The sequence below is a fragment of the Saccharomycopsis crataegensis genome (genome assembly GCF_037102585.1).
Source record: "Saccharomycopsis crataegensis DNA, jcf7180000000084, whole genome shotgun sequence".
In the NCBI taxonomy this organism is placed as follows: Eukaryota; Fungi; Ascomycota; class Saccharomycetes; order Ascoideales; family Saccharomycopsidaceae; genus Saccharomycopsis; species Saccharomycopsis crataegensis.
The window spans coordinates 2,596,415-2,622,790 of NW_027043829.1; the positions used below are offsets into that span (position 1 = coordinate 2,596,415).

At 36.3% G+C, this 26,376-nt stretch overlaps 9 protein-coding genes across 9 annotated transcripts; 4 read left to right on the forward strand and 5 right to left on the reverse strand. All coding sequences in view use genetic code 12, as the record gives it.

Annotated features, from left to right (window-relative positions):
* Positions 1–1,206: 1,206 nt before the first annotated feature.
* PRE9 (proteasome core particle subunit alpha 3) lies at positions 1,207–2,178 on the reverse strand (the record flags this gene model as incomplete). Its single annotated transcript, XM_064997748.1, has 2 exons — positions 1,207–1,905; positions 2,116–2,178. The coding sequence occupies 2 exons, from the start codon at positions 2,176–2,178 to the stop codon at positions 1,207–1,209; spliced, it is 762 nt and encodes a 253-aa protein (XP_064853820.1).
* Positions 2,179–2,528: 350 nt separating this feature from the next.
* On the reverse strand, positions 2,529–6,089 carry CAF130 (CCR4-NOT core subunit CAF130; the record flags this gene model as incomplete). Its single annotated transcript, XM_064997749.1, has 1 exon — positions 2,529–6,089. One exon carries the CDS (start codon positions 6,087–6,089, stop codon positions 2,529–2,531), a length of 3,561 nt encoding a protein of 1,186 aa, XP_064853821.1.
* An 808-nt stretch (positions 6,090–6,897) lies between these two features.
* On the forward strand, positions 6,898–7,737 carry PHB1 (prohibitin subunit PHB1; the record flags this gene model as incomplete). Its single annotated transcript, XM_064997750.1, has 1 exon — positions 6,898–7,737. The coding sequence occupies one exon, from the start codon at positions 6,898–6,900 to the stop codon at positions 7,735–7,737; it is 840 nt and encodes a 279-aa protein (XP_064853822.1).
* A 418-nt stretch (positions 7,738–8,155) lies between these two features.
* Positions 8,156–9,805, reverse strand: DASC09_041520 (uncharacterized protein; the record flags this gene model as incomplete). The annotated part of the gene is made up of 1 exon (XM_064997751.1): positions 8,156–9,805. The coding sequence occupies one exon, from the start codon at positions 9,803–9,805 to the stop codon at positions 8,156–8,158; it is 1,650 nt and encodes a 549-aa protein (XP_064853823.1).
* A 1,191-nt stretch (positions 9,806–10,996) lies between these two features.
* URN1 (Urn1p) lies at positions 10,997–12,403 on the reverse strand (the record flags this gene model as incomplete). Its single annotated transcript, XM_064997752.1, has 1 exon — positions 10,997–12,403. One exon carries the CDS (start codon positions 12,401–12,403, stop codon positions 10,997–10,999), a length of 1,407 nt encoding a protein of 468 aa, XP_064853824.1.
* Positions 12,404–13,301: 898 nt separating this feature from the next.
* Positions 13,302–13,754, forward strand: DASC09_041540 (uncharacterized protein; the record flags this gene model as incomplete). The annotated part of the gene is made up of 1 exon (XM_064997753.1): positions 13,302–13,754. One exon carries the CDS (start codon positions 13,302–13,304, stop codon positions 13,752–13,754), a length of 453 nt encoding a protein of 150 aa, XP_064853825.1.
* Positions 13,755–18,019: 4,265 nt separating this feature from the next.
* On the forward strand, positions 18,020–19,735 carry DASC09_041550 (leucine-rich repeat domain-containing protein; the record flags this gene model as incomplete). The annotated part of the gene is made up of 1 exon (XM_064997754.1): positions 18,020–19,735. The coding sequence occupies one exon, from the start codon at positions 18,020–18,022 to the stop codon at positions 19,733–19,735; it is 1,716 nt and encodes a 571-aa protein (XP_064853826.1).
* Positions 19,736–21,594: 1,859 nt separating this feature from the next.
* Positions 21,595–23,349, forward strand: DASC09_041560 (leucine-rich repeat domain-containing protein; the record flags this gene model as incomplete). Its single annotated transcript, XM_064997755.1, has 1 exon — positions 21,595–23,349. The coding sequence occupies one exon, from the start codon at positions 21,595–21,597 to the stop codon at positions 23,347–23,349; it is 1,755 nt and encodes a 584-aa protein (XP_064853827.1).
* A 940-nt stretch (positions 23,350–24,289) lies between these two features.
* On the reverse strand, positions 24,290–26,170 carry DASC09_041570 (Vhr1 protein; the record flags this gene model as incomplete). The annotated part of the gene is made up of 1 exon (XM_064997756.1): positions 24,290–26,170. One exon carries the CDS (start codon positions 26,168–26,170, stop codon positions 24,290–24,292), a length of 1,881 nt encoding a protein of 626 aa, XP_064853828.1.
* Between the last annotated feature and the right edge of the window lie 206 nt (positions 26,171–26,376).

Sequence of the window (26,376 nt, forward strand, 5' to 3'; positions counted from 1 at the left end):
AACCTTCTCCAACTTGATATCACTAGTGCTTTTCTTCAAGCTCAAATTATTAGAGAAGCCTTAAGAAAGCCATGTATAGATAGGCTCCGTAATTCCCAAAGGCTGTTTCACACACACTTCAAGGCCGTGCTTACTGAAATGGGAACTACTTTTCTCTAAAGCGGTTGTTGTGTATATAATATGATCATTGATACCATTAGTATCGAAAAGTAACAAAGAAACAAACTTGTTTCTCGGCATTGATCTTATTGTCAACAACACTGTCATTTCTATCAACTGGTCAAGTTATATTCAATATATTTTAGTTGCTGAATTCGGTGATTCCAAGATTAACCCAGCCAACAATCCATTTATTATTTATGTTTCTATCAAACTAGCTGATCTAAGACAGATACCAAAGAATATGTCCATTACAAGGCATTAGTCGGCCAAGTCCAATGGGTTATCAATACTACTCGTTTTGATTATTTTTTTTTTACGCCAGCCATGATTTAGCCTATAAATCCAATTCTAACTCCTATATACGACTTTTAGTGATGGTTCTCTCAATCTTGACATGTCAACTATGGGATCTGTGATCGTTGCTTTTAATACAATTATTGAATAACATGGCAGTACAATGAAAGTGACCCATGCGTCAACATATGATGGAGTTGGCAATGGAAAATTGAAATAGATGCGATTTGACCTCACTACTCTTTCATTAGTGTTTACCATATGAGCAAGCAATTTGTAACTGATTTTCACTAGTCACGGTGGATACAATAGCTTTGGTAATTTTGCTCATAAATGATACAAGTTTTCAAGTTTAATGCATGAAGTTAATAAGTGGTGTATCACCCGTCAAGTGTCAGGACTCTTTCATCATCCAGTTTCTGTTGCCGTGGAAATTAGTACTGGATGGAAAATTATGAATGAATTGGAGCTCCACCGATACTTTGAGAGTTGAAATGGATTTCGATTGAGCCCATTGTCTGCTACAGCATACTACATTCTGGAGTAGAGGAATGAGAAGGAAGGGCTTTAGCAGGAAACTAAGCAAATAATAATAACAAGAAAAAGCCTTCTTTCTCCAATAATAGTAACCTGAAAAACTGAAAAATATATTAGAAAAATAAATAGATAAAATAAGTCAGTAAGTTTAATAAAATCATTAATTAATTATCTCAAGATGTATAGTGAAATTACAAGCCTCATAAAGTTTTATTAATTGATTTCCTCATTTTCCTCATTTTCCTCCTTGACAATACCAGTTTCTTTTAACAATGCGTCAATCTCTGAAGGTTTCCATATCTTGGTGACGATCTTACCATTCTTCTTGCTCACGGTGGCAAGTTCAATCTTTCCTTTAGTCAATGTTGTACTGTCCATAGTCTTACTTAACACCTTCAACACCAATTCTTTGGCTTCCTTCAAACTAATATCTTCCTTGTAGTCTTGCTTCAATAATGTCTGGGCCGCAGAGTTATTAGCACCGACACTGGTGGCTTTCCAACCACTATAGTTACCTGATGGGTTAGAAGTGTATAACTGGAAGCCGTAACGGTCGTCGTAGCCAGCGTAAATAAATGACACACCAAAAGGTCTCAACCCACCATATTGGGTATAACCTTGCTTGATGTCACAAAGACGATGAACTAACACTTCAATCGGCACTGGTTCATTGTAACGGGCAAGATATTGTTGGGCGTACACTCTAGCGGTATTCACCAAGATCCCCGCATCAGAATTGAGCCCAGCCACTGCGGTGACACATTGATCATTGAGGACATACATCTTTTCAGAAGAGTCTTTCTCAAGCAATTTTGAAGTAACTTTTTTCTCGGCAGCAAGAACGATACCTTCATTGGAAAGTACACCGATCGAAGTACCGGCATGACTTATGGCTTCAAGAGCATATTCAACCTGTAATGTTAGTATGAAAACAAATTTCACAATATGTTTAGGTATCCATTGCGCCATATTCCATATCTTTTTGCCACTTTTATGGCCAATGTTGGTGAGTTCGCCACCTTGATCCGCGATATCTGCAATTGCCATCAGCTATTCAGCGGAAAAATAAATCAATGAAAAAACAACAAATGAACGATAAAAAAAAAAAGAAGAAGAACGTACCTGATAAAGTCTCCCTTCCGGAGAGAAAATTGTCGTTCTACTATCGTATCTTCTTGAACCCATGGTGAATTAAATTATGTGTTTTGGTGAACATCTATTTTACCTTACATCTGGATTTGTTAACCTTTCAATATTTCAGCTTTTTCCCAGCTGCAACATTTACCCGGTCTAATTATTATTGCCTCCCGTCCCCCACATTGAACACATACAAAAGTATTATCATCAATATTTATGTATAATATTGTTCATTAAAATCATTATATAAATTAGAATTAATAAAATTACCTTATGAGTAGTGTATATAAAATGTTAGCAAATAGAAAAGCAATCGTAAAAATATAAAAAATGTCATAAGCTTCATTGATATCCTTTCATCAACCCAAAACATTATTCGTTAGAAATCAAAATAAGTATCAATCTACTCTCGCCCACTGATTTCCAAATACCCCAATATGACTAAACCACGCCATTTCATCTACATATTCACCATCCTCACCAGAAACTTTTATCAAAATTGCATTGATAATATTGATATAATGGTCGTAAAATACTTCATCGGATGTATCATCATCATCATTATAACCATCATCTTTAGATGAATTAATTGGATTCGATATTGATGTAGCCAAATCACTGTTGTTCTGTGCATCAAATAAAGAGTTATCACTTATTGTTGAAATACTAGTAACGCGGCTCGTTGGTTGGTTTCTAACCTCTTGCCTCTTCGAATCATTACTTGTCTTAATATTGGAGATTGGCGATTTATTGGAACCACTGTTTTTCTGTTTAACTAATTCGTTTCCTTGTTTATCCTTCTTCACGGACTTAGAATCATTTCCTTTTGGCTGAGACTTCTCTTCAACTCCTCTGCTAGTAAAGTACAATCCTCTTGCCACTTCCAATTTTCCAATCCAGGGAAGCAATAGACCTTGTATGACAACTTGATATTCGGAGCACGCCAAATCAATAATCTTCTTAGCGTGCAAAGACTTAAGCATTGAGCAGATCCAATGGACTGATTTGGTGGCAAGCTTATAACGCTCCGATATATCAGCAAAGGACGTATTATCGCTATCCAAATTACTTGATCCTTCTGTTAAGCTATTTGCTCCATTCACAGAGTTATGTAAATTAGCAATCTCAGATAAACTCACCGAAGCCATACTGAAGAACTCATGTAGAAGAAAAGAGCGCTCTAGTCCAGAAAGAAAAACCTGGTTATTCCCGTTACGAGAAAATCTGAATGGAGATGTAGAGTGGTTATTTGATAATGATGAAAATGTAGCTGCCTCAGGCTTCTCTGTGATGTAATTTGGCTGGTCTATACCTCCAATAACTAATCTGTGTACATAATCTACCAATCCATAACTCGCTTCACAATGGGCTACCACCCAAATAGTCTTTTGTCTCCATCCGTTACACATCAATAGTTCATCCAATATTGACAAAGTAGCATTCGAGTTGTACCTTAACATTGAATTGAGTAATCCTTTGGTAGAGCTTAAAAACTCATAAATCAAAGAAATCTTTGGAAACAGGGAAGTACACGCTTCCGTTACGGAATTCTGTTGAAAGCTATTGTTGTTACCAGAAGCAACACTACCTAATGAGCCTGAAATTGTGGTATCAGTATCCATATCACTGGTTATGGTTGTATCGGTATTTTCAGATTGTGGAGGAGTGTCACTAGAATTAGAAGGAACGTAAGTTGACTTCCCATTGAAAATTCTATTGTCTTGGCGCATTTTCGCTTCTATTTGCTGTTCATAATACCATGTTACAACGGCAGAGACGGACCTAGTTACTTTTCTCTGCAATGAGATATTCACTTGATCTTTGGACATATCGATCATTGCGCTTTTCAAATCTTCCCATGAGATGAAAATATCATAATCAAATTCATCATCACTGAAGTCCTCATCACTATCATCACTATCTTCATCGGTATCATCACCATCTGATAAATCTGATTGACTATGGCTGGTGATTTCAGACTTGGAAATTTGTTGCAAATCTCGCTCAGTATTGAAGAAAATATTATCACCTATTGGCATGTCATTGAATATTTTAGAGGCATCAGGGAAACTATTACTTTTGACAGGGATAAATTTTTTGGCGCCAGTTACAACTCCTTTAACATCAACTTCATCAGATCCTTCTGTTGTTTCTGCAGGAGTACTCTTATTATTTTCGCCATTTGTATTATTATTAGATTCATATTCTCCGCTTTCTCCGTTGTGGAAATGATCATCGTCTTCCTCCTTCTCATCTTCACTTTGATCGTCATAAACACAATAACACCTTGCAGTATACTCCTTCTTTACGTAAATACTTTTCTGAGCAGAATTTTCAGCATAATCATTATAATCACTCCCATCATCCGCCATTTTCCCTGTATCGCTCTCCTTCATCTTATTATTAGTGACATTACCCTCATTATCGTAATCGGAATATTCTTCTGCTGTATCCTCCTTTAGAGCAATCATCTGTTTTTGTTCAGCTTCCTCTTCCTCCCCATCCTCATCCTCCTCATCTTCTTCCTCGTTATCATCTTCTTCCTCGTTATCATCTTCATCATCGTCAGAAAATTCATACTCAAACATATAAAGGACATCATCGTCCAAACTATCCAGAGTTTCTGTGTCCAAAAACATTTCCCCAATTCGATTCAAGTCATATCCCAAGACTACCAATGCTGACACATATTTTCTGATATCTTCCGTTAATGCTCCTTGACCAGCTTTACGCCCAAATGGCATCATGAAATTGTTTAAAGATTCGTGTGATATATCATGTACTCTTTTATCAATTTCATCATTCAATATTGTGGCAAGCACAGATCGAACTGCCGCCGCGCCTTTCACACAACACCTTAAGGGCCAAGGAGTCCCAAGACCATAAACCTCCTCATCAAGCCGATCAATTAAACAACCGAGAGAAATTGCCTTTGTAAGAACTTTCCAGGTCTTGAGAAAAAAAATCATAAAAGGATTATAATGTAATGGGGTTTCTTGATTTTCCATTTCATTGGCTGTTGATGAGAGCTTTGGCGTAGGGTAATTTTGGTAGATCTTATACATTGAATAAGTTGATACTGCAAGTACACTCCATAGTAATTCCACATTCATTGGCTCCAAGTTCCAAGGCATCCAATCGTAAAAACCTTTTTCATACATTTGGCACCCATTAAATAGGGCACGGTTATAGGAATTGAATGCTGATTCTCCATCGATATCAGCACGAGAATACACATCATCAAATAAATCTGTGAATGATCCTGAATCATTAAATTTCAAAGATGAATTACTGTCCTTTTTTTCCAAGTTATCTTTTTTCACTTGGTCAATCACCAGTTGCAAGAAAATCTTCTTGCAACATTCAACCACCAAGCCACCATCATCTCCCAATATTGCACTTCTCTTCAACCATGTAGCTTCGCATTCAGCATCGGATTTATTGCCGTTGCCTAGCTGAAGTAAGTCAAGAATGGCTTCGGCAATCCTTGCAAGCTTGAAAGCAGTGTCAAATTGTGGGGTCAAAGAGCTGTATTCATATATTTGAAGAACTAGTAAATTGCATGTTAGATCAAGACTAAGATTGAAATGGTCATTATTCGCGGGTTTCGTCAATTTGTCACATAATACACAGGCGGTTGTGAAGGCGTGGGAAAGACCGTCGTCGGCATCTAACTTCATCAATTTGGCAAGAATCTTGTGCTTCTCAAGCTGGGTATCCACTATATCAAAATCAACATGAGATAGTCTCGACGAAAGGATCTCATCCCAATCAATGGGAGTTCCTCCGTCGAAATCAACATCTGAATCATCATCGTCATCATCACTCTCAAGGTTTTTTTCTGATGTTGGATTAAGATTGTGACTTGATGTTGGAGATGACGATGGACGATTTTTGCGCTGGAACGCCTTTTGAATAATATCGTTCAAGTATTCTGTATTATCATCGATCGTCATCATTAATATTCTCAGCTAGGACTCATCGGGGTTACTATATTCCGGTTATATATTGATATTATCATTAAGAAATCCCAAAACATCAACCGCTCACTTTGGATATTTTTTTCTGGTTTGTCGGTTCAAATACAGGGTGCATGCTACCAACCATAATCACCCCCTTTTATAATTCCAACCACTATGAATCGTCGTTAATTAGGATAATGTCTTGCTATACTTATTGATGGAAGGATTATATTATTCCTGTTGTTATCATAAATATGTAGATCCAATGGTTTGTTTCTATTAAATTGAAATGTTGGCAATGGTATGGAATTGAATCACTGGTGGTGAGCTGGTGGGTTCGTCTGGTACTTCTGGGATATGATCCCCGTGTAATGATTACCCAGTTATTTCTTACTATATTCTATCAAGAATTCAACAAGATAGATGACCATTAATACATAAAAAGAGCTGAGTCTTCATCAAATATCAATGAAGTTACATGAAAAAAAAAAAGATGCTTTGTATCTACACTAACTACAAATGAACCTGCTATTCACCCATTCTTAAAACCACCACTCAAAAAAAAAACAATCCATTCCAAACAAAAAAGAGAACTTTGGCCACCCACTGACCACCTACTAAGCGTTGGATGTTGAAAGAATCAACAATGTAGAATTGCGTGCGCGTAGTCGCAAATTTTTAGTGGCAAAAAAAAGCCAAAGAAATGTAGGAGAAAAAAAAATGCAGAGGCAGCAAAGATATAAGGTGGAAGCGTTTCTGACATATCTTGTGAATCTGGACGGGTTAACCATTCTGTAATCAAACAATGAACAGAATCTCTAATATTATTTCAAAACTTGCCCTTCCTGTGGGTATTGCCACCACTGCAGCCGCCTATTCGATGTATGATGTCAATGGTGGTGAACGTGTGATTATTTTCTCCAGGCTTCAAGGTATCAAGCGTCAAGTTGTTGGCGAAGGTACACATTTCCTCATCCCATGGCTCGAAAAGCCAATCAAATTCAATATCCGTACTAGACCTAGAAGTATCAGCACAAACACCGGGTCCAAGGATTTGCAAATGGTTAGCTTGACCTTGCGTATTCTCCACCGCCCAGATGTTGAAAAGATCCCATCCATTTATCAATCTTTAGGGCTTGATTACGATGAAAGAGTCTTGCCATCTATCAGTAACGAAGTTCTTAAGTCTATTGTCGCCCAATTCGATGCTGCCGAATTGATTACTCAAAGAGAAGTTGTTTCCGCTCGTATTCGTCAAGAACTCAGTGAAAGAGCCCAAGAATTCCATATCAGATTGGAAGATGTCAGTATCACCCATATGACTTTTGGTAATGATTTCACCAAGGCCGTTGAACAAAAGCAAATTGCCCAACAAGATGCTGAAAGAGCCAAGTTCTTGGTTGAAAAAGCTGAACAAGAACGTCAAGCTGCCGTCATCAGAGCCGAAGGTGAAGCTGAAGCTGCTGATTTCATCTCTAAAGCTTTGCAAAAGGCTGGTGATGGTTTGTTGTTGATTAGAAGAATTGAAGCCAGTAAAGAAATTGCTGAAACATTGGCCAGCAGCCCAAATATTACATACTTGCCAAATGGTGCCAAAGAAGCTCAAGGTACCAACAACTCTTTGTTGTTGAACTTAGGTAGATAAGTAAGTCCTCCCTTATGATGTCATTTAAGATTATTCTTCGACATTCTTGAACTTTTTTCCAGCTAATGATCTATCAAACATTAATTTTGCTAGTCACTAAGCGTCTTTGAATGTTATTCATTTGTAAATAGTTGAGACTAATGTAACGACGGTTTAAATTTTTTCCAATTCTTCAAAGAGTTTGTTGTGTAAATATTTACATGTTTATCAATATTATAATATATAAAATGTAAAAATATTTATATGTTTAGAAAATGTGCACTCATTAGAAATTTAGTTCATAAAACGGTAAAAATAATAGGAATTGAATAAAATCAAGAAATAATAAAACAAATGAGAAAATTAAATAACATGCAATAACAAAAAAAAAAAAAAAAGTAATTTAGAGGAAATTGATTAAAAAAATCACTGCAAAGAATTAATAAACCATTCTGTCTAGGCTCTTGGAGGCTTTTCCCTTAACAAGATTCTTTCTATAATTTATATTGAGAGCGTTTTTTCTTGTCCCTTTTGTCTTCTTCAATCTTTTAAAATTGTTTTGAGCAACGGTACATGCAATCTTCTTCACAAAAAGTTCCACCACTTTACCTTTGAATGCAAAACTATTCCACAATGATCTCTTCACAACAGCATAAAGTCGCTGTTGGACTTCGATTGGTTTTTTGTTCCAAGTTTCCTTTGTTGGCTTCCCACCATTAAGATAAATCAACTGAGTAGTGACTCTAGAAACTCTTTCACCATTAATCAAAATATCCAATCTATTGGCGATCTCCTCGATGATCAATTCAATGGATGCCACTACTGTTTGGTCCAACCCAAGAATGTTGGCAAGCTTTTCCCTTGATATGTTATCGTAGACGTAAAGCTTACCACATTTTTTGGTACCCTTAAAATATCGGTGCTGATCGAAGAAGGCATTTCTTTCTTCAGAAACCGTTTTCCCATTGGTACCCATGGTTTGAGTGTACTGTAATTTGGAAAACAAATTATCACACTTCAAAGCAAATTCAAGAGCAACCACCATTCCGTAGTAATCATCTGAGTTGATACCATATTGGTGTTCCCTATAGAGCAAATCGTATTCTGAAAAGAAGGTTGCGAGAAATTGATCTGGGAATTGTCCTAAACATATTTCTTTGAAGTGTTCTGGTTCAGATTTGGAATAGAACTCAATACTTCTGGGAGAGCCTGGGACCACGTCAGGGACTGGGTGTTGCTGATGATACTCTCTGGCAATGTTTGCAATGAAATTCTCTTGAACGCTAACAGCATTACGGATTTTTTCTAATTCATTATCAGAAGTACTGCGGCGACTTCTTGAGTTGCCGTTACTATCATCGCTACAGGCTCTAGAATGCTTCTTTGATGGTGAGCCTGACTGATTTTGGATATTCATTTCTACTTGTGCTGATGTTGAGCAAGGGTCTTCCTGGGTATCAAAGATATCAATCATTGGTACGTCTTCATTATTGACGAGTCCTGAGGAAATGGCGCTCGAAGCTAAATCTTCTTGGACTTCCGGTGGTAACTGGGCCAAAGCATTCTCGAAACTCTCAAATAAATTATTTTGGTTGTCGCATCCAAAAGGCAAGGAGGTTTGCCTATCATTCGAGGATCCAGAGCTCTCATTTCCTTCAAGCAAGTTTTCTGAATGAGAACCAAGTAAAGATACTAGAAGCTCATCTGGAGATGAGCTGTCTTGAGATAAACCAGTAATATTTGAGGCTGGAAATTTTTCAAAAAATGATGGGTCCTCATCAGAGATCCCAAAAAGATCATGAAGTGATTTTTTTACTGCCAAATCCATTTCTTGGTCTTCGTCTTGCAATTTCACAGCTTCAGGAATAGCTTTCAAAGATTCACCTTGAGGAAGTAATGTCAAAGTGTCACCCTTAGAAGGAGCTTCCAATGATCTTTCTGGATTAGAATATGCGAGTATATCAGCTACAAAATCATCAGTTGAATATTGAAAATAATCCAATTTTTCTGTTGAACCCCAATCTCTTGCGAGCATCGTTTCGGAGGATGATTCTTCTTCAGAGGAGCAAGAGGCATCAAAGTTGAACATATTGTTAGAGGTGGAATATTTTTTATTAAAGATGATGTTTAGTTTATCCAAAGGTGTTAAAGAGAGTCGAGAGATCTTGCAAAAGAAATGAAAGTGGTAAAAAATCTATTCTTTTATATTGTTTTTGAATACTATCATATTCTTTTTTTTTGCTCTAAGATCTAAATATTGCTCTCAAAGCAAAATAGCAAGGTGATTTATTCCAATTTCCCAAAATATTCCGAGAGCAATTAAGAAATTGTATTCCTGACCTTTAGATAATTAACCAGGATTTCCTTCAAAAAGAAATCCAGCGGAGAAGCTGAAAAGCTTTGTAAGAGAAGTAGATTAAGAAAAATGCTTTCATTCATACGTGGAGGGCTAAGTTAGATTTGTCTAATGTCGCAAAAATTTGGCCTATACTATCAAATATCAAGGTTGATTCACTTATAATTATCCATTATTTGAATATATTTCCCACATAATAAAAAACAAAGCCGTCGGGGATCTCATCGATGAGCAAATCTGATGCTCATGCATGTTGGGGGACGCCCGCAACTCATCATGCAGGTAGCACATGCAAAAATGATTGGAAAGTGACACAAAAAGAGACTTCTAGCAGATCAGGGTGAAGGATTATAGCCAGATTCGTACAATATCGAGCAATATAAGCAAGAACCTCTGACCAATATAAGTAAACAATATTCATTTTAGAAAGTTCTGAAATTAGGACAAGCAATAGGAAAGTTGACAGCTGCGTTTCTCTTAACTCCCCATTTTGTCAATTAGTATTTGCAAGACTAATGTCAGTGGAAAAGACTCAATAGCCACAGACAGAACAAACCCACATATAAATTACTGCTTGATTTATTTTTTAAATTCTCGATACTTGTTACTGACCTGATATATACAAGTCCTGCTAAATCTTTCTTCCTTTCGGCCCACTGATTTGACATAAGTCTTCAAGAAGCGTGAGTCTGATGCCACTTACTATCGACCCCGAAAATATAAATATCACAAACTAGCTTCGCAAACAATAACTAAAAATTTCTTCCTCCTAAAAGAAATAAAAATAAAAAAAATTACAATAATAAAGCATACACCATAACATTGGGGAGAAAAATTGAAAAAAAAAAATAATCTATATTGCACATAAAAATTCGTTATTCATTAAGGTTCGTCACACACTTCTTCATTGAGATTATGATGGTTTTAGTTATTTCCCAACACCAGGTATACTTCATACAAAGTAGAAATTCTTTCTTTGGTGGGTAAAGCTTGGTACAACGTGGTTTCTCTCACAGATTCAGGTACATTGAGGACTTTTTCCACATTCGCAAGAGCACATCGGGCCTCATCAATTGTTAGTTTTGATAGTTTCCCCACTACTTGTTCTTGGAAAAGTTGTAATATTTTGGACATGCGACCCGAGTCTTTGGATATTTCGTTGATACTCACACGCAAAATTTTAGAGTTTATCAAGAAATTATTTACAAGCTTCCGCCGCTCACCAACAGGCTTCTTCTTGAGAGTGGAAAACTCAACATAAAGTCTTTCACGGTCCTTGTCGGTGAATGAGACATCAGAGAAACCTGGCGATGATCTATGTCGTCTCTTGAAATCAATGTAAAGTTTGTTCGCTTTGAAGTTTCTTGTTAAGAAGTCAAGATACTGAACAACCAGATTCTCCAGTACCTCAGGAGATCTCAAGAAGTCCAATGATTCCTGGGTTTTCTCATCATTGCCAACCACGGTATTAGTATCTGTGATACCAGCTTTATTATTGGTAGCAGACAAGGTGATGGTGCACCACTTATTAAAGATCTCTTTCCTTTGAGAGTCTAATTCAATGTTCAAAAACCTGGGGTCGCTGAAAATTTTTTGAGATTCTGATTCCCATGCATTGTAGGGGTTCAATTGGAATTCCTGTAACAATTCAATGAAATTTTGAATCTTTGAGGGATCGAGACTCTTACTGTCATCTTCGATTTCATCATCACTGATATCATCAAGCTCATCCAAATTGATACCGTTTTCTACATCACTATCACTCTCAGATTCTGACCCAGTTTCATACTCACTGGAGGACTCGTCTTGTGCCTCTAGATCTATTGTTGCTGGTTCAGCTTCATCATCAGACTTTTCATTATCATCGTCGCTATCATCACTATCATCGTCGCTATCATCACTATCATCAGAACTTGCATACCCCGAGAGCAAGCCAATTCCTTTTTGAGTTTCCGATTTCTCTTCCTTTTCTGAATTGACAGCGGGTTGGGGGGTTGCTGCCACTTTATCCCTGTTTTCATTATGAGCATTAGTTACTTCCTCTGATTTCTGTGCAAGAATTTGCTCTGCATCTTCTTTCTTTGACACATCCTTCTTTTTCTCTTGTATTCCAGTTTGCAGTTTATCGAATACCTTCAAACCTCGGGCCTTGGCAATCAATACAAGGATCTCTTTTCTGTCCAATTGATGGACTAATCTTCCCACATCATCATTGGGATAATTCCAAACAGACTGGTTTGTCACTTTATTGTGATAGAACCGGTGACCGGTAGAGGTTATAACCAAGCTCCAATCAGAACCTTCCAAATCCACTTTGAATTTTGGAAGCATCTTTCAATGCACATCATCGGCTCCAGGAGTGATGAATAAGCTGAAGCTGAAGAAGAGAAAAAAAATAAAAAAATAAAGCTTTTCGATATTGTCATGTGACCAAAATACATACTGTTATTGCCGACTTCGCGCGATTATGGCTTGTAGTAGGGTAAGATCTATCTGGTCAGTGGTAAGCAGCGGCGGATAGAGTCTAAGAATATCGGATTTAAGATAATTCTGGAATAATACAAACAATAACTTAATAAAGTTAACAGCGTAGTAAAATATAATGATTGAATAATGTTCTCTGTTGTCTTTCAAAAAGTAGTAGAGAGTTATTAAAAGTAGAATACGTAAAAAGTAAGAAAATATGTGTTAGAAGTAATGGTGTTATGGCTACTAACACTCAAGTGTGCGGTTAGCAAAAAGTGTTCAGGTACGACTAGTGCAACACGAGATTATCACGCGTATAGCACCCCCTCCCAAGAAAATGGCTCACCGAATCGGGAAGACCGGCGGTCTGCAAGAAACAAAGGAAAAGAGCCTCCCGTCACATCCGGAAACGCTAAATTTTTTTTTTTCCTTATATATTATTAATAAGGATGCTTTTTTTTTTCTTTACAGAGTAATAACTTGTTTTTCTTTATTCCTCGCTGTATTGTACAGATTTATTTGTTTCCAAATAAATCAGATTGTTTACCAATTGTTGACACAAAAAGCGTTCTCAAGTGACAGGCTTTGTCTTGTTATTGTCTACTGTTTTGCTTTTTCTTTGCAGGTTTGCTGGTTTGCTCTTTCTTGTAACAAATTAGATACGCAGAGAATATATAAAATTCCTAAGAAAGATCCCATTTTTCTTTCTTTAATATTATTATCATAATCACAATATAATCCAATTATTTGAGTATTTTCCATAATGTCATCTCTTGCTGCTGCTCCCGCTATTGTTCTTAATGCTGGTTTTAACTCCACCACTAAGGCAAGCAATGTCAAAAGACAACAATTCCTTCAAATCCCATTCAACATTTTAGAGTTTCCATTGGGTTTCTTGTCGTTGTTTAGTTATCTCACTCTTTTGTTCTCATTCCCTCCTTCATCCAAAACCACCCTTTTCTTATCTTCTAACCTTCCATCTAATAACACTTCTAATATTGGGATCAACAGCTTTGTCTCCAATGTGGATACTGCCAATATGGGCAAAGTGATGAGTGAATTTGTAACAACACAAGCCAGCTCAGCGGTTTCATTCTCCTTCGCATACTCGCCAAAGGTGTTGATGTTTATATTTTTCGCCATGTTTTTTGGGTTCTTCTGGAGTGTGCACCAATCCGCCATTAGTCAACACCGTTATTTGATTCCAAAACTATAAGCAACCTACTAAAAAATTGATTATATTTTTATCACTATTATCCATTACATTTTTCTCAATTATGTGCTTTTGCTTTTCTCTTTACGGAGACCATAGGAAATCAGTACCTTTTTTTGGGGTGATGTGATTTCCAGTATTTCTATGATTCTTTGCAATTGAAGATTTCCAATTCTATTGACAAGAAAAATAACAAGGGTAGGTTAGACCCAAATTTTTTTCAAGTCAAATCTTCTTTTGCGCTTGTGATCTCTTTTTTTGCCAATCCTATTTTCCTTTCATCTGCTCCTGATGAGGTTTCTTATGCCTTTATGATTTTACACTTTACTATTCATTTATTCTACACCTTTACACTGGTTTTTTGGAAGGTTTTCTTTCTACCGTTTTTCTTCTTCTTTCTAATCGACCTTTTTTTGGTCTTAATATCATCATTCACATTAAGTTTTCTCCTTTATTCTAAAGATTTTTTTTTTCTTTTTATTTGATCTGTTGGTTGTTGGTTATCAACCAATAGTCATACTATTGCACCTTCGCTGGAACTTTTCCTTTTATATTTCTTTTGATTTCCCGTTACTATAATTTGCTAATTCCTATTTCATCATTAATTACCTATGTTCATCCCATGCTCTTAATGTGAGTAACTCATTAATCTATAGATTATAGATCATATATGATGATAAATAGCCATTTTAGTTGCCCCTATGTATACATGAAAATCACGCATAACGGATTAAGACCCTACACATCACGGCGTTACTAACTATTTGTTAGTCTCCTTTTCACAAGTATTACTACCTTTACCATTATTAGTTGAAACACCTCACATTCGTCATCAAGAGGGTGCTTGACTCAAAAATCATTAAATAAAAATCATGAAATAAAAATCATGAGACAATGATTAATATACCGGAGTTAAGAAAAATTACCAAACGTCGGTATTCTAATTCCGGCACCACACCCCGTATTAATTTGCGAATACGAAAAAGATTGAATAGAGCTCTAATTGGATAGTTAACCAATTAATTGATTCCATATGGGTAGAATAGTAATCAAAATAGACCAATTAGCAGAGGTTCTTGGAAAAAAAAAAAAAAAAAGGAAGCAGTGGAAGATGTTGTCGTAGTTAGTGTAATCTAATTCTTCAAGAATAAGTAACGAAAATATCAATCAAATAAATCTTAACCATCTCAAGAAAGTGAAATCATTATCGTGGCATTCATAGATAGATTTCAGATGCTTCTCACTGGTTATTTATTGAACATGCTGATCCTTAAATCAATTCATGTTGAAAAAAATGCTCAATGCAGCCAAACTTCGCAAAACAATACAAACTCCCCGCAGCAAGAAGTGTAGCAAATCTTCTGCAGAGACCATTAAAAATATATTTATAAAAAAGACTTTTTGCTTGTCAGCACTGACAGCCAATTAGTTCTACTAGCCAGCATTGGAGCGATCTCTTAGACCTGCATGAATATGCACAGGGAATCGAATCCCTCATATTTTTTATTTTTTTCTTTTATTTTTTTACCTCAACGTGTGTTTTTGAGCAAAAAAAAAAAAAAAAAAAAAAAAACTGAGAGACACGAAGAGACAGGTTCCTCTATTTTTACCAGTAGATGAAACTTACTTCTTAAGGCTCTGCAAATCTTGAAAAAGCCTTACAGGAAATAGAGATATTAGTATCCACCAGCATAATTATCATCTCTGAACCGATCAGTCCGGGAGTGATTAAACTGCTGTCATGATGAATACAGAAAAATCAAATCATTGAACATTTCCTTATATGTTTGTAAACTATTTTTTGTTCCCAGCATGCTGAAGCACAGTAAAAATACCCAGAAAGTTTCTTCAAAGTCTTCTTTAGTTTACCATCTGTAGTGGAGGTTAAATGTTTCTTGTCATAATCCGAGGTAATGCCTTTTACATGAGAATTGGTCTTGTAGTTATTGTATTGGTCGAAGCTATGTTTTCGGGTATATAAATGTTGTAGTTTGGTGTGGCATAGTGTTGATTTTTCGAGCCTAACGCGGCAATAACAGCGTGCAATATGAAATAATATCTACATGTAGATCTCAATCACGTTAACATCTTTCATACTTGTTGGAAGCTATAACAAGGCAGGGCCCTTCAAATAGATGAATAACCGAAATAAAAATGTGAGTATATCATGTTGACAGTATTGAATAAAAAAATACTAATTACTAGTTAATATGTATATACCAATGAAACGGTACTTTTTTATTGACACAGTATTCGCTGTTCATACGATTATTCTTTAGCAAATAATATTAGTCTACTCTCATTGAAACCAAGATTACTGAGAGATAATAATTATAAGGATATGCCATTAGTTAGGATTCCATTATTTGCTTGGCACGCAATTAGGTCTAGACTGACGCACGGAGCTCTCACATGCTATAGTGTATTTGAAGATTTCACTTATCCATTGCCAAGATCTCCCACTTGTGCGTCCTTGTGAGGCTTGACAATGTATTGAACCATAATAAAATATTTTTTCAGGAGAGCTCATGGAAATAATGATTTTGAAACTGACCAATATCTGCCAATAAAAGATGAAAACATCGAAGGGTCGCTCCATCGACGGGTAAGCAAACCTGATATCAACAGACAATTCACATTTCTACACAATATGCGCAGTAGTATACCTGATTGGTAAATCTGTGACAACCTCGCCTAACAATCTAATTGCCTTCCCCCGATTCTTCTACCTGATTAATAATGGCGCAATAGAAATATGACTCCTAACAATTCTGGTGGGATTTCGCCTAATTCAAGTTTTACAATAACCGTTTTTTGTTGAGCCGATGATGGTTGGTTGTCGATGATGACAAATCAGCACTACTGGCATGTATTGACTCTATCTTGCAAAATTGCCTTTATTGAAAAATTTCGGGAGTTATTTCAGTATAGGTTTAAGAAACTTCTATTTTGTTTTTTGGACCTAGATCGGTGTCCTATAATCTAACTGTGAATGGCGATGTGAAAAATGTTACATAAGACCGAGGAACTAACAGCCATTCATAGAAATTGTTTTCAGTATAATGATACCACTGAAGACTGGAGCTGGTAAATAGGGAAAAAGCACCTGTATTTGGAAGAATTTCAAGCTTAGTGTCAGGACTAGGAAATGATATCAAACATGAAGTGACTGGATTTTCTAAATTTGGAGAGCTTATGGCTAGTCAATTGCATGTTTGGATTAATTGAATTGAATAACCTATTATACCTTGAGTTACACAATGCGATAATTGATTAACGGACCATTGAATCATTGCCTAACCTGGAGAATTTGATTTTAGAATGAAATGACTTAAATGAAATTTAAAAACTTGGAGAGTTTGGAAAATTTAAAAACTTTGAAAATACCTGAAAGCACTGCTATAACCAAGTCTAATACACAATTTAATCAAACTAACAAGTTTCGGTTAAATCTGGGACACAGAATTAATAAAGCTGTCTTACACATCATTCCTAGAATGATGTTACTGGTCCATATGATGAGAAATTAATAGGAAATTCATATTGTTCAATATAGACGGAAATGCGGAGTTTCTGGTGATCCACTATGGTGAAACCAGATCCTAGTCTCATTTGCCTGGTCACACTGGAATTTTGAGCATAAGCTCAAATACTATTATTGATGACAACAATCATTTTTAAAGCATAAATGGAAACATAGATCTCTCTACGACAGAATATAGTAGCAACGATGAGATTTCATACCCTTTTTCTCGTGTGTGGGTGTGGGTGAGTCGAATTTCCGCAAAGTGATGGCTGAATAAATCAATAAATACCGCCGCATGCTGTATCTGTGCCCGATAATTGATACCATCATAATGGTGTATACATAATTGCCAATAATTACCACATCAATGGTATGTGTCACTAGTACACATTTAATTACCTATGTGCATGGGATTCATTAGGGAATAATATTAACGTATTCTTATTAGCGCAAGGATTATAAGATGATTCCAAAGACTTCTTGTCGGCAAAGCTTCCTTTCAGTGGCACTTTTATGGATAGGGATAAGAACGGGTTAACTTGCTGTTTTTCATGGAGAAAAGTTTATATCTGAGTGGATCATCGTCGGGTAAGTCATAACTAACAAAGCATTTTCAGAATTTACAACAATAACCGATCAAAACGGTTTTCATCTCGTCAGTCCATGAATGCCAAATGATGGTAAGCCTAAGACCACCTAATTATATTACTCTTCTCACTTTTATGTTGATATCTAATAAATAATGGAAAAATTACGCAAATTTCCGCCAGAGTTGCTAAGGCATATCTTCAAATATTGCCAGAAGTGTTGGTTGGTGCAACTACGAAATTTGGTCGTTGATGACCATCAGTCAACTCTATCGGAATGTATTGACTCCATTTTGTTTGACAGGATTGCCATTATTGATCACTTTCGTGAATTATCACAGTATAAATTCAAAAATCTCCCTTTCTATGTTTTAGACCCTCGATTGGTTCCTGATAGTTTGAATTTGGACAGCTGTGATGAGGATATTATTTCGTGGGGGGATATAATAGCCCTTGATAGGAATCTGATTCAAGATATATATGCGGTGGATAATGCTCTGAAATACGTGAGGGAATTTTATTTCTTTCAAGAACCTGGTGATATTTATAGTTCTGCTGAGGTAAAATGTTGTGTTGACTTCATTAATTCCGCCAGAGGATTAGAGCTCATTCACACTACAAGTGCGATCCCTGGTATTGTGGCACCAGTTAAAATAATGGAGATTCCTCCGAATGCTGCTGAAAAAATGCTACCAAATGTCCTCAGCTCCTTGGAATCCTTATCATTTCTTGAACCTACAGACAAAAATAAAAGGGACAGTGACTCTTGTAACTTGAAGTATCATTTTCCTCGATTGAAAAAGCTCCAGTTAGTGGATTTTGTGCGAGATTTTGATGGGTCTAAATGGAAACTTTCAAATTTGGAAGAATTGGAAGTTTGGTTCCTGGATGAGGGACTGGTTTCTAACATGGACTCGCTTTATTTCCCCAATTTAGAGAAATTAGAAATAGGCCGTTGCATTTCCAAATCAATTCAAATTAATAGCTTATTACGCCTTGTGATTAGGGAAGCAGGAATTTGTGAAGAAATCTTTGAATCATTGCCGAACTTGAAAACTTTGATATTAGAAGGAAACGAGTTAACTGAGATCCCAAATTTGGAGTGTTTGAAAAATTTGGAGGTATTGGAAATCTCTGACAATCCTGGAATCACCAAAGTTAATAGTTTGCATAGTTTACCGAAACTAATCAGTCTAGATTTAAGCCGCAACAGCATTCAATATATCAACCTAGATTCCTCCAAGTTTCCTAAATTGGAAACATTATATATTCTGCACAACAAGCTTACGTGCATGAATGAATTTAATAATATCCCCTCTCTTATCAAGCTTTATGCTAACAACAACCGCATCAATGATATTGTGAGCTTGAATTATCCCAAACTTAGGCACTTGAACGTTTCTCATAATTCTATCTGGGCTTTGAGAGATATTAAGAATGTTCCGTCTCTTGTTGAGCTTGATGTGAGTTACAATTACATCGAAGATATTTCATATTTACATCTTCCTAGCATGAAAGTGTTAATATTGCGAAGTAACTGTGTGTGCGATGTGAGCTCTTTGAGAAGTTTGCATACTCTCGAACATCTAGATTTGTCTTCAAATCTCTTCAAATCTTTTCACCAATTGGAAGCTATTGGGTATCTATCAAAATTGAAACATTTAGAGCTTGGTTCAACGTCCATTTCTGAAATGGAAACTTTAAATGTATGCTACCTTCCGGCTCTGGCAAAAATAGAAATCTACAATGCTAGTTTGAGAAGCAAATTTGACATCTTATTTCGCAATAACAAGGGGCTAATTATTTCTTGTCACCTTGGAACAGGATCAAAGGATCAATTGTTCAGTAATCTCACGAAGGATTATTGTTGAGACTTTTTTTTTATACTTATTTTCAAGTTGAGCATCTTACTAAAAATGGAAAGAAAAAAAAAATCATTTTTATAGTATGAATAGCTAATAGAAGTGAGGTATAGTAATAGACTATAAACAATACGAAAAGGGCATTCCATATTTCTCTCAAGAATTTAATGTCGTTAAAGATAACAAAGAAGACTTTAAAAAACATTACCACTGATAAATGTAAATTTTTGGTGTACCTGCCTCATAATTCATTGTAATTGTCAGATTCACCAGCATAAGAGTTATAGGGGTCGCTTTATTGGCTTGCAGAACTTTTTTCACTAGACCAGTTGTTATCTGTCTATTTACCTCTGTTACGCGGTGTGGATGTGTGATTATTAGGTAGTCAAAATGTTCCGTCCATGGAAACTGGAAGCTTTTAGCTATATAGCCCAACAGGATTTCTATATATGTAATTGTCTCAATTCTTCCAAAAATTTGTAACAAAAAAAATGCAAAAATAAGGGTCCAATGGTAAGAAATTATCAATAATGATGGCGAATTTTTCCAGAAACAGGCTGCATACCTGAAGAAATCAAAGAATAATCGGAATCTCGTTAAACTTGATGCGAGGAACAACTGCAACCTAATAGTGATGAAAAGCGTGATTCAATCTGTTTATATACTCCAGTAGCTTTTATAGGGCGTGTGCTTCTTTAAGTTTCCAGCGATAAGAAGTTTTTGTTTTGTATTGGAGCCGCCCGTTGTCCAGGGCAACGCCAGACTGTTGTACTGCACCGGAAGTACCAGTAGAAGGATCAGACTGATTATCCATTACAAGCAACAGAGGTTGAGGTCGGCAAGTAGTTGTATAATGAGATGTTTTAACTTCATTAAATCGTTAAATCCTACTACAGATTAAATTAGGCAAGTTTTAGAACATTTTGCGGGGCAACTCAATATTGAAGTTGTAAAATAAAGCAAATTAGGTATTTTATTTTTAAATTATCATTAAAGCTTCATATAATCAACAAATTAGTAATTTATGCAGGTTTAATTACTCTATATATTTTTAAAAAGTGTATAATGGGGATACTGAGCGAATTACCATTTGAATTGATTACCACGACCCTCGAATATTGTGAAAAATGTTGGTTAGTGCAATTGAGGAATTAGATTCAATAATCTTCCCTTCTACGTGACAAACCCTGCTCTGTTCACGGGCAATTGGAATCCATCGCTTTATTGTTTGGAGAATATATCAGATCAAGAGATAACATCTAATTATTGGGAGCTCATCCAAGATACCAAAGACATGAAACTTGCCCAGAGATTTGTTAAGGAAATTTATTTCTCAGACAAATTTCAAAATGATACAATTGCCAATCTTACTGAGGTCAGAAGTTTGGTTATTTATTGCCATCTTGGAAGAGACACCAAGTCCCTGTTTTTCAATATTGGGAAACACTTTTGTTGGTACAATTACGTAACTTGATGGTAGATGATCATCGAATCTTGCTTTATTTTATCATTCAATTCTGAATATCTAATTAACTTCTCACATTATTTGATCCCAGATTATTGATATATTGATCTTTACTCTCTTCTATTGGAGCACTGTCACGATTCACTGATGACGATCATGCATTCTTCTGCCATGTATAGGATTTAGTAGTATTTAACAAATTGCAAAGATGACACAGCAACCTCTGATGATTTTGTAAATTTTAAATTTTTGTTAGCAATGCTTTTCAATCAATGGATAGAATAAATAAGCTAGGGGATGGTGCTTTTATAATCATAGTAAAATCTTTTACAATTGGTGAAACAATTATTTATCTTCTAAGTTTTTTTTTGAGCGGCTAGTTCACAAATACGATTAGCGCAAAATGGTAGTGTTAAACGAATTACCTTTTGAGTTGATTAATGCTATCTTTAAGTTTTGCGATAAGCTTTGGTTAGTCCGGTTGCGGAATTTGGTTGTGGATGATAATTTATCGCTACTAGTAGAGTGTATTGATTCTGCGTTGTTTGAAAGAGTCATCATCACTTCATGCTTTAAAGGAACTAAAATCGATTTCAAGAGCTTCCCATTCTGCCTAGCGAACCCAATCATTAGCACTCAGTCCTGGTTTCCACCTTCCTATATTCAGGAAATTATGTTAGATCAAGAAGTGACCATTTGTAGTGCTGAGCTCCTCGGAAATGGCAACGCAATGGAGATCGTCCAAAAATACGCGAAAGAAATTTACTACTTAAGAGGCTGTTTTGATTTCCCATTTGAGGGTGAGCAAAGCTTCATTGATTTTATCAATTCTGCCAAAAAATTAAAACACCTTGGAAATTCAAAGGTGCTAACTGGGATCACCACCCAATTAACACAAATGGAGATTCCCCCAAATTTTGCCTATGAAATGCTCCCTGACACCTTTAAAAAGTTGGAATCATTAGCAATAACTGGATTCTCAATTGATACTGAATTAGGTGAGTATTTGAACCACTCAAGCCATGATCTTTCCAAATTGAAGAAGTTGAAATTGATAAACTGCATTAGCTTTTTTAATGGGTCTGAGTGGAATCTTTGCAATTTGCAAGAATTGAGAATTTCACGCAAAGAAGCGGATTCAATTTTGATTTCAAACATGAAATCTTCTTGTTTTCCGTTACTAAGAACATTAGCGTTAGGAAATTGTTTTTTGGCAAATGAGATTGGAATCACTGATTTATCAAGTCTTGTACTTTTCGATATGGATATTTCCAAAAATCCTGTCTCCTTTAACTCAGTTAGAAATTTAAATGAATTGTCATTGAGAAATGTTGAATTGATTGAAATTCCAATATTGTCGCACTTGCAAAAATTAAAATCTTTGGAGATCACCAAAAATAAGGAGCTTGTTGAAGTGAATAACAATTTTCTTGATCTATTAAACCTCACCAGTATCAATTTATCCAATAATAATATTCACAGTAGCCTTGTTGATTTTTCCATCTTTACCAAGTTGAAAGAATTGAATCTTTCGGAAAACAAACTTACCTCCTTAGATTATGTGGATGATATTCCATGTTTAATTAGGCTCAATGTCCGTCACAACGAGATTACAGGTCTTGGCAGGTTACTATACCCCTATCTTAGAGAGTTAGATATTTCTTGGAATCAACTCAAGTCTTTGAAAGAACTCAATAATCTTCCTTCTCTTGTTGATCTTAAATTCAATTCTAATAAAATCACTGATATTCCAAACTTCACGTTTCCTAATCTCAGAGCATTACGAGTGGGGAAAAACCCCTTGAGAGATTTGGAATCTTTGACCAATTTGACGAATCTTAAAATATTGCATTTGGGTAATATTGTGATTGAATCTTTCCAAAACTTGAATTTCATTAAGGATTTGGGGAATTTGAGGGGCTTATATCTCTTCTTAAATGGAATCAAAGAAATTGAATCGTTTCAGATTCGTGGCTTGCGAGCTTCTTTCAAAATCGAAATGTACAATCTTAAACTAAAAGAAAGTTTTGATCTGTTATTTGGTGATAATGAGAAGTTGACAATATATTGCCGTCTTGGAGCAGGGAGCAAATTTTGCCTTTTCAGCGGTCTCTTGATTGAGCCTCATAATGAAATGTATTATTGGAAATACAAATGATGCAGTTGATAACGAAATTCATCTCAGTGCTTGATTATGTGAAGCTAGGAACTGTACTGATTGGATGTTTTGTGTTGATGCAGTTAGGTTTAGTTCAACTATTCGTCTTTTTTAGGTTATATAATGATTATTTATTCCGTATAAGAGAAGAGGTATTCTTTTATTTATATAGTCAGAAGATGGAAATAGTATCCATTCTATTTCTTTTCTGTTTTGGCCCCATCCACTTGCTGTAATTAGATATCTAACTGTAGCAATACGTTCATTATAATTTCCTCCCAGTACCTCCCCAGTATGTGGTCTATATATATATATATATAATAAATATAGTATGTAAACCAGAATCGGTACACTTGACGTGTTTCTGCCTATCAATCTAGAAGATGCAACCAGCCTTGTACAAAATGATAATAATGATAAACAATTAAGTACATGCATATTGCTATGAGGTGAAATGATAAACATGCAAAAAATAAGCGAGCTTTTTGTAAACAGAAATGATTTCAAAAAAATAATTTCCAAAGTAGCAACCAATTCGCAAAATGAAGAAAAAATTATGTGTATATATATCGATAAAAATAAGTACCGACAGAGAATTGAAGAGAATGATTAATATCAAATAACGGGACGAAAAAGAAAAGAGAGAAGAAAAAAAGAACACAGAGAGATGTAGGAGAAAGAAAGTAGCCAGCACTTTTTAGAAATTTCTTCCAATTCTGATTTAGATGGGAAAATGGAATAAACGTGAAAAATTAACAAAGATTCTCTTGATGGGAACGTCAAGTAGAATGCACACACAGAACAAAAAAGAGCAATGATAACCTGAAAACCTGACCCCAGAAACCAGAATAAAAAAGAATAATTGGAAAATTTTCAAATGAAATAGAGAAGCAAGAAAAAAAATGCATAAATAATAGTGACACAATATAGTTACAACAAATCACAACAACTTTTCGAATCGTGGAGGAACATAAGCTTTCATAGCTGGACGAACTGGAGATCTAGTATAGCTTTGAATGCTTGTGATCTTGTATGGATTCAATGAATTGTGATCGAATTGATGGGTTTTGTAAGTGGTTGGTGGTGGTGATGGCAAGCCATTACCATTTGCGCCACGCAGGATAGCAGAACCTAAAGCAGAGAAAGGTGGTAATGTTGGGACAAGGGTAGGCAAGCTAGAAGCCCTAGGTTGATGAATGCAATGGGACCTAGTTGCAAGAGGAGATGTAGCAGTAGATGAGGTGGTACTAGAAGAAAAATAAGATTTATCTCCCAAGAAACATAATTCAAGACGGACATTCCCACCACGACTGAAAACCTGTTCGAGGTCTCTGTCAGTATTGATAATTCTTCCACCACTTGATTGGTCTCTCAAGGCTAAGACTTCACTAGCCCCAATAGAGAAAGCTTTCCGGGAGTTGTGTACCACTTCAAGAACCGTTGGCATTGCGGCGGTGCGGGAATCAAAAGTGAGGTCGATAGTCTTATCACGGAATCTAATTTCCACACTTTGAGGGGTAGCATTACCATTTTGGACACTTGAGACGGGAGGATAGTGATGAGATAATTTGATCACTGGAAAATCTTGAAGGATGGTTTCATGTAAAACGCACGCAAGAGGTTCCAACATTGGGCCTGGAGAAAAATCAAAAGCACATGCACCAATGAGATAATATAAAGTGGAAGTGGCCGCATCATCATTCAAGGTTGATATATCAGGAGTGGCGTAATCCAAGCTTCTTAAGACTTTGCCAATAATTTCCGGGCTACAAAGTTTGAGACGAATGTATTCGATTGAGCTAGAATTGGTGGCGGTTGGTCCCGGGAAAATGTGACACAATAACAACGCCACGGCACTTGGAATAAGTGATTTTCCCAAATGATATACACTAGAATTACTAGCGACGATCCAATCAGCGGCAGCAACGGCATCTGAACAGGTTTTGCTTTTCTTGATCATATCGAGCAATGCACGACGGCTGGAAGTTGCGTAAGCATGGATCAGGCGTGCCAAGTCTGGGGAACAATAGCCACGCATGCTGTCACCAACATCATCAACGTCGTGATTGTTGGTGGTGGTGGTAATGTTGTTGCTGGTTGGACTATCAGGCCCAGCAGCAGTGAGGGGCGGTGGATTATCTGGGAAAACTGGTTCATCAAGAGACAGTTTAACAAACGACCCAATAGCGATCCTTGACATGTCGTGCAGTGACAATTTTTGCTTTTTTGAGTAATTTGTGACAAATGATTCGACCATAGAGTCTTGGGAAAGTCGGTCCACGTTCATGATGTCATTTAGGAATTTATCTGGGCGACCAGTGGTAGTGATATTCTCGGTTGGGGCGGTACCATTGCTGATGGTGGTATATTTTGAGGCAACGGACGTGTCAGACGCATCAGATTCATCACCGGCGTTGACAGCGTCATCGTGGCCGTTATCATGATCACGACGTCTTTTATTACTGTTGCCGCTGCTAGGGTTACCGACATAGGACTTGATGACGATTGTTGCAGGTTCGCCAGTGTCATCATCGTCATCAGGATGTTTTTTCTTCGATGATCTCTTTCTGTTTCTTCTGATACTCTGAATTGCCGCCCGAACCAACTTATCAACGTCTTCTAAATGATGTTTGGCGATGCCGAACTCGATTTGCAAGCTTTCTGCCACGCTTTTAACTTGATGGTCCTGGTCGCTGGCCTTTTTGGTAAAGAGCTTGTTGTCCTCAATGAGTTTCAATCGGCGGGCCGAGAACTGCTTCCATCGGGCTTCATCGTGGAATTCGAGTTTCTGGCGGATCTTCGTGGTGACACCTGAGGACATGGTTTAATAAATTATTATTATTAAATTGATAATATAATACAATACTGATCCTGGTAGCAAGAAAGAAAGAAAGAAGGAAAGAACAAATTGCGGATATAAAAGCCTGAGTCAAAAAGTTGAGTCGCCGCCAAAAACAAGAAAAAAAAATATGGTGATTTGGTCACGTGACACGGCAAGTTCCAACGCCGTGGGAAAATCGCCGCGGA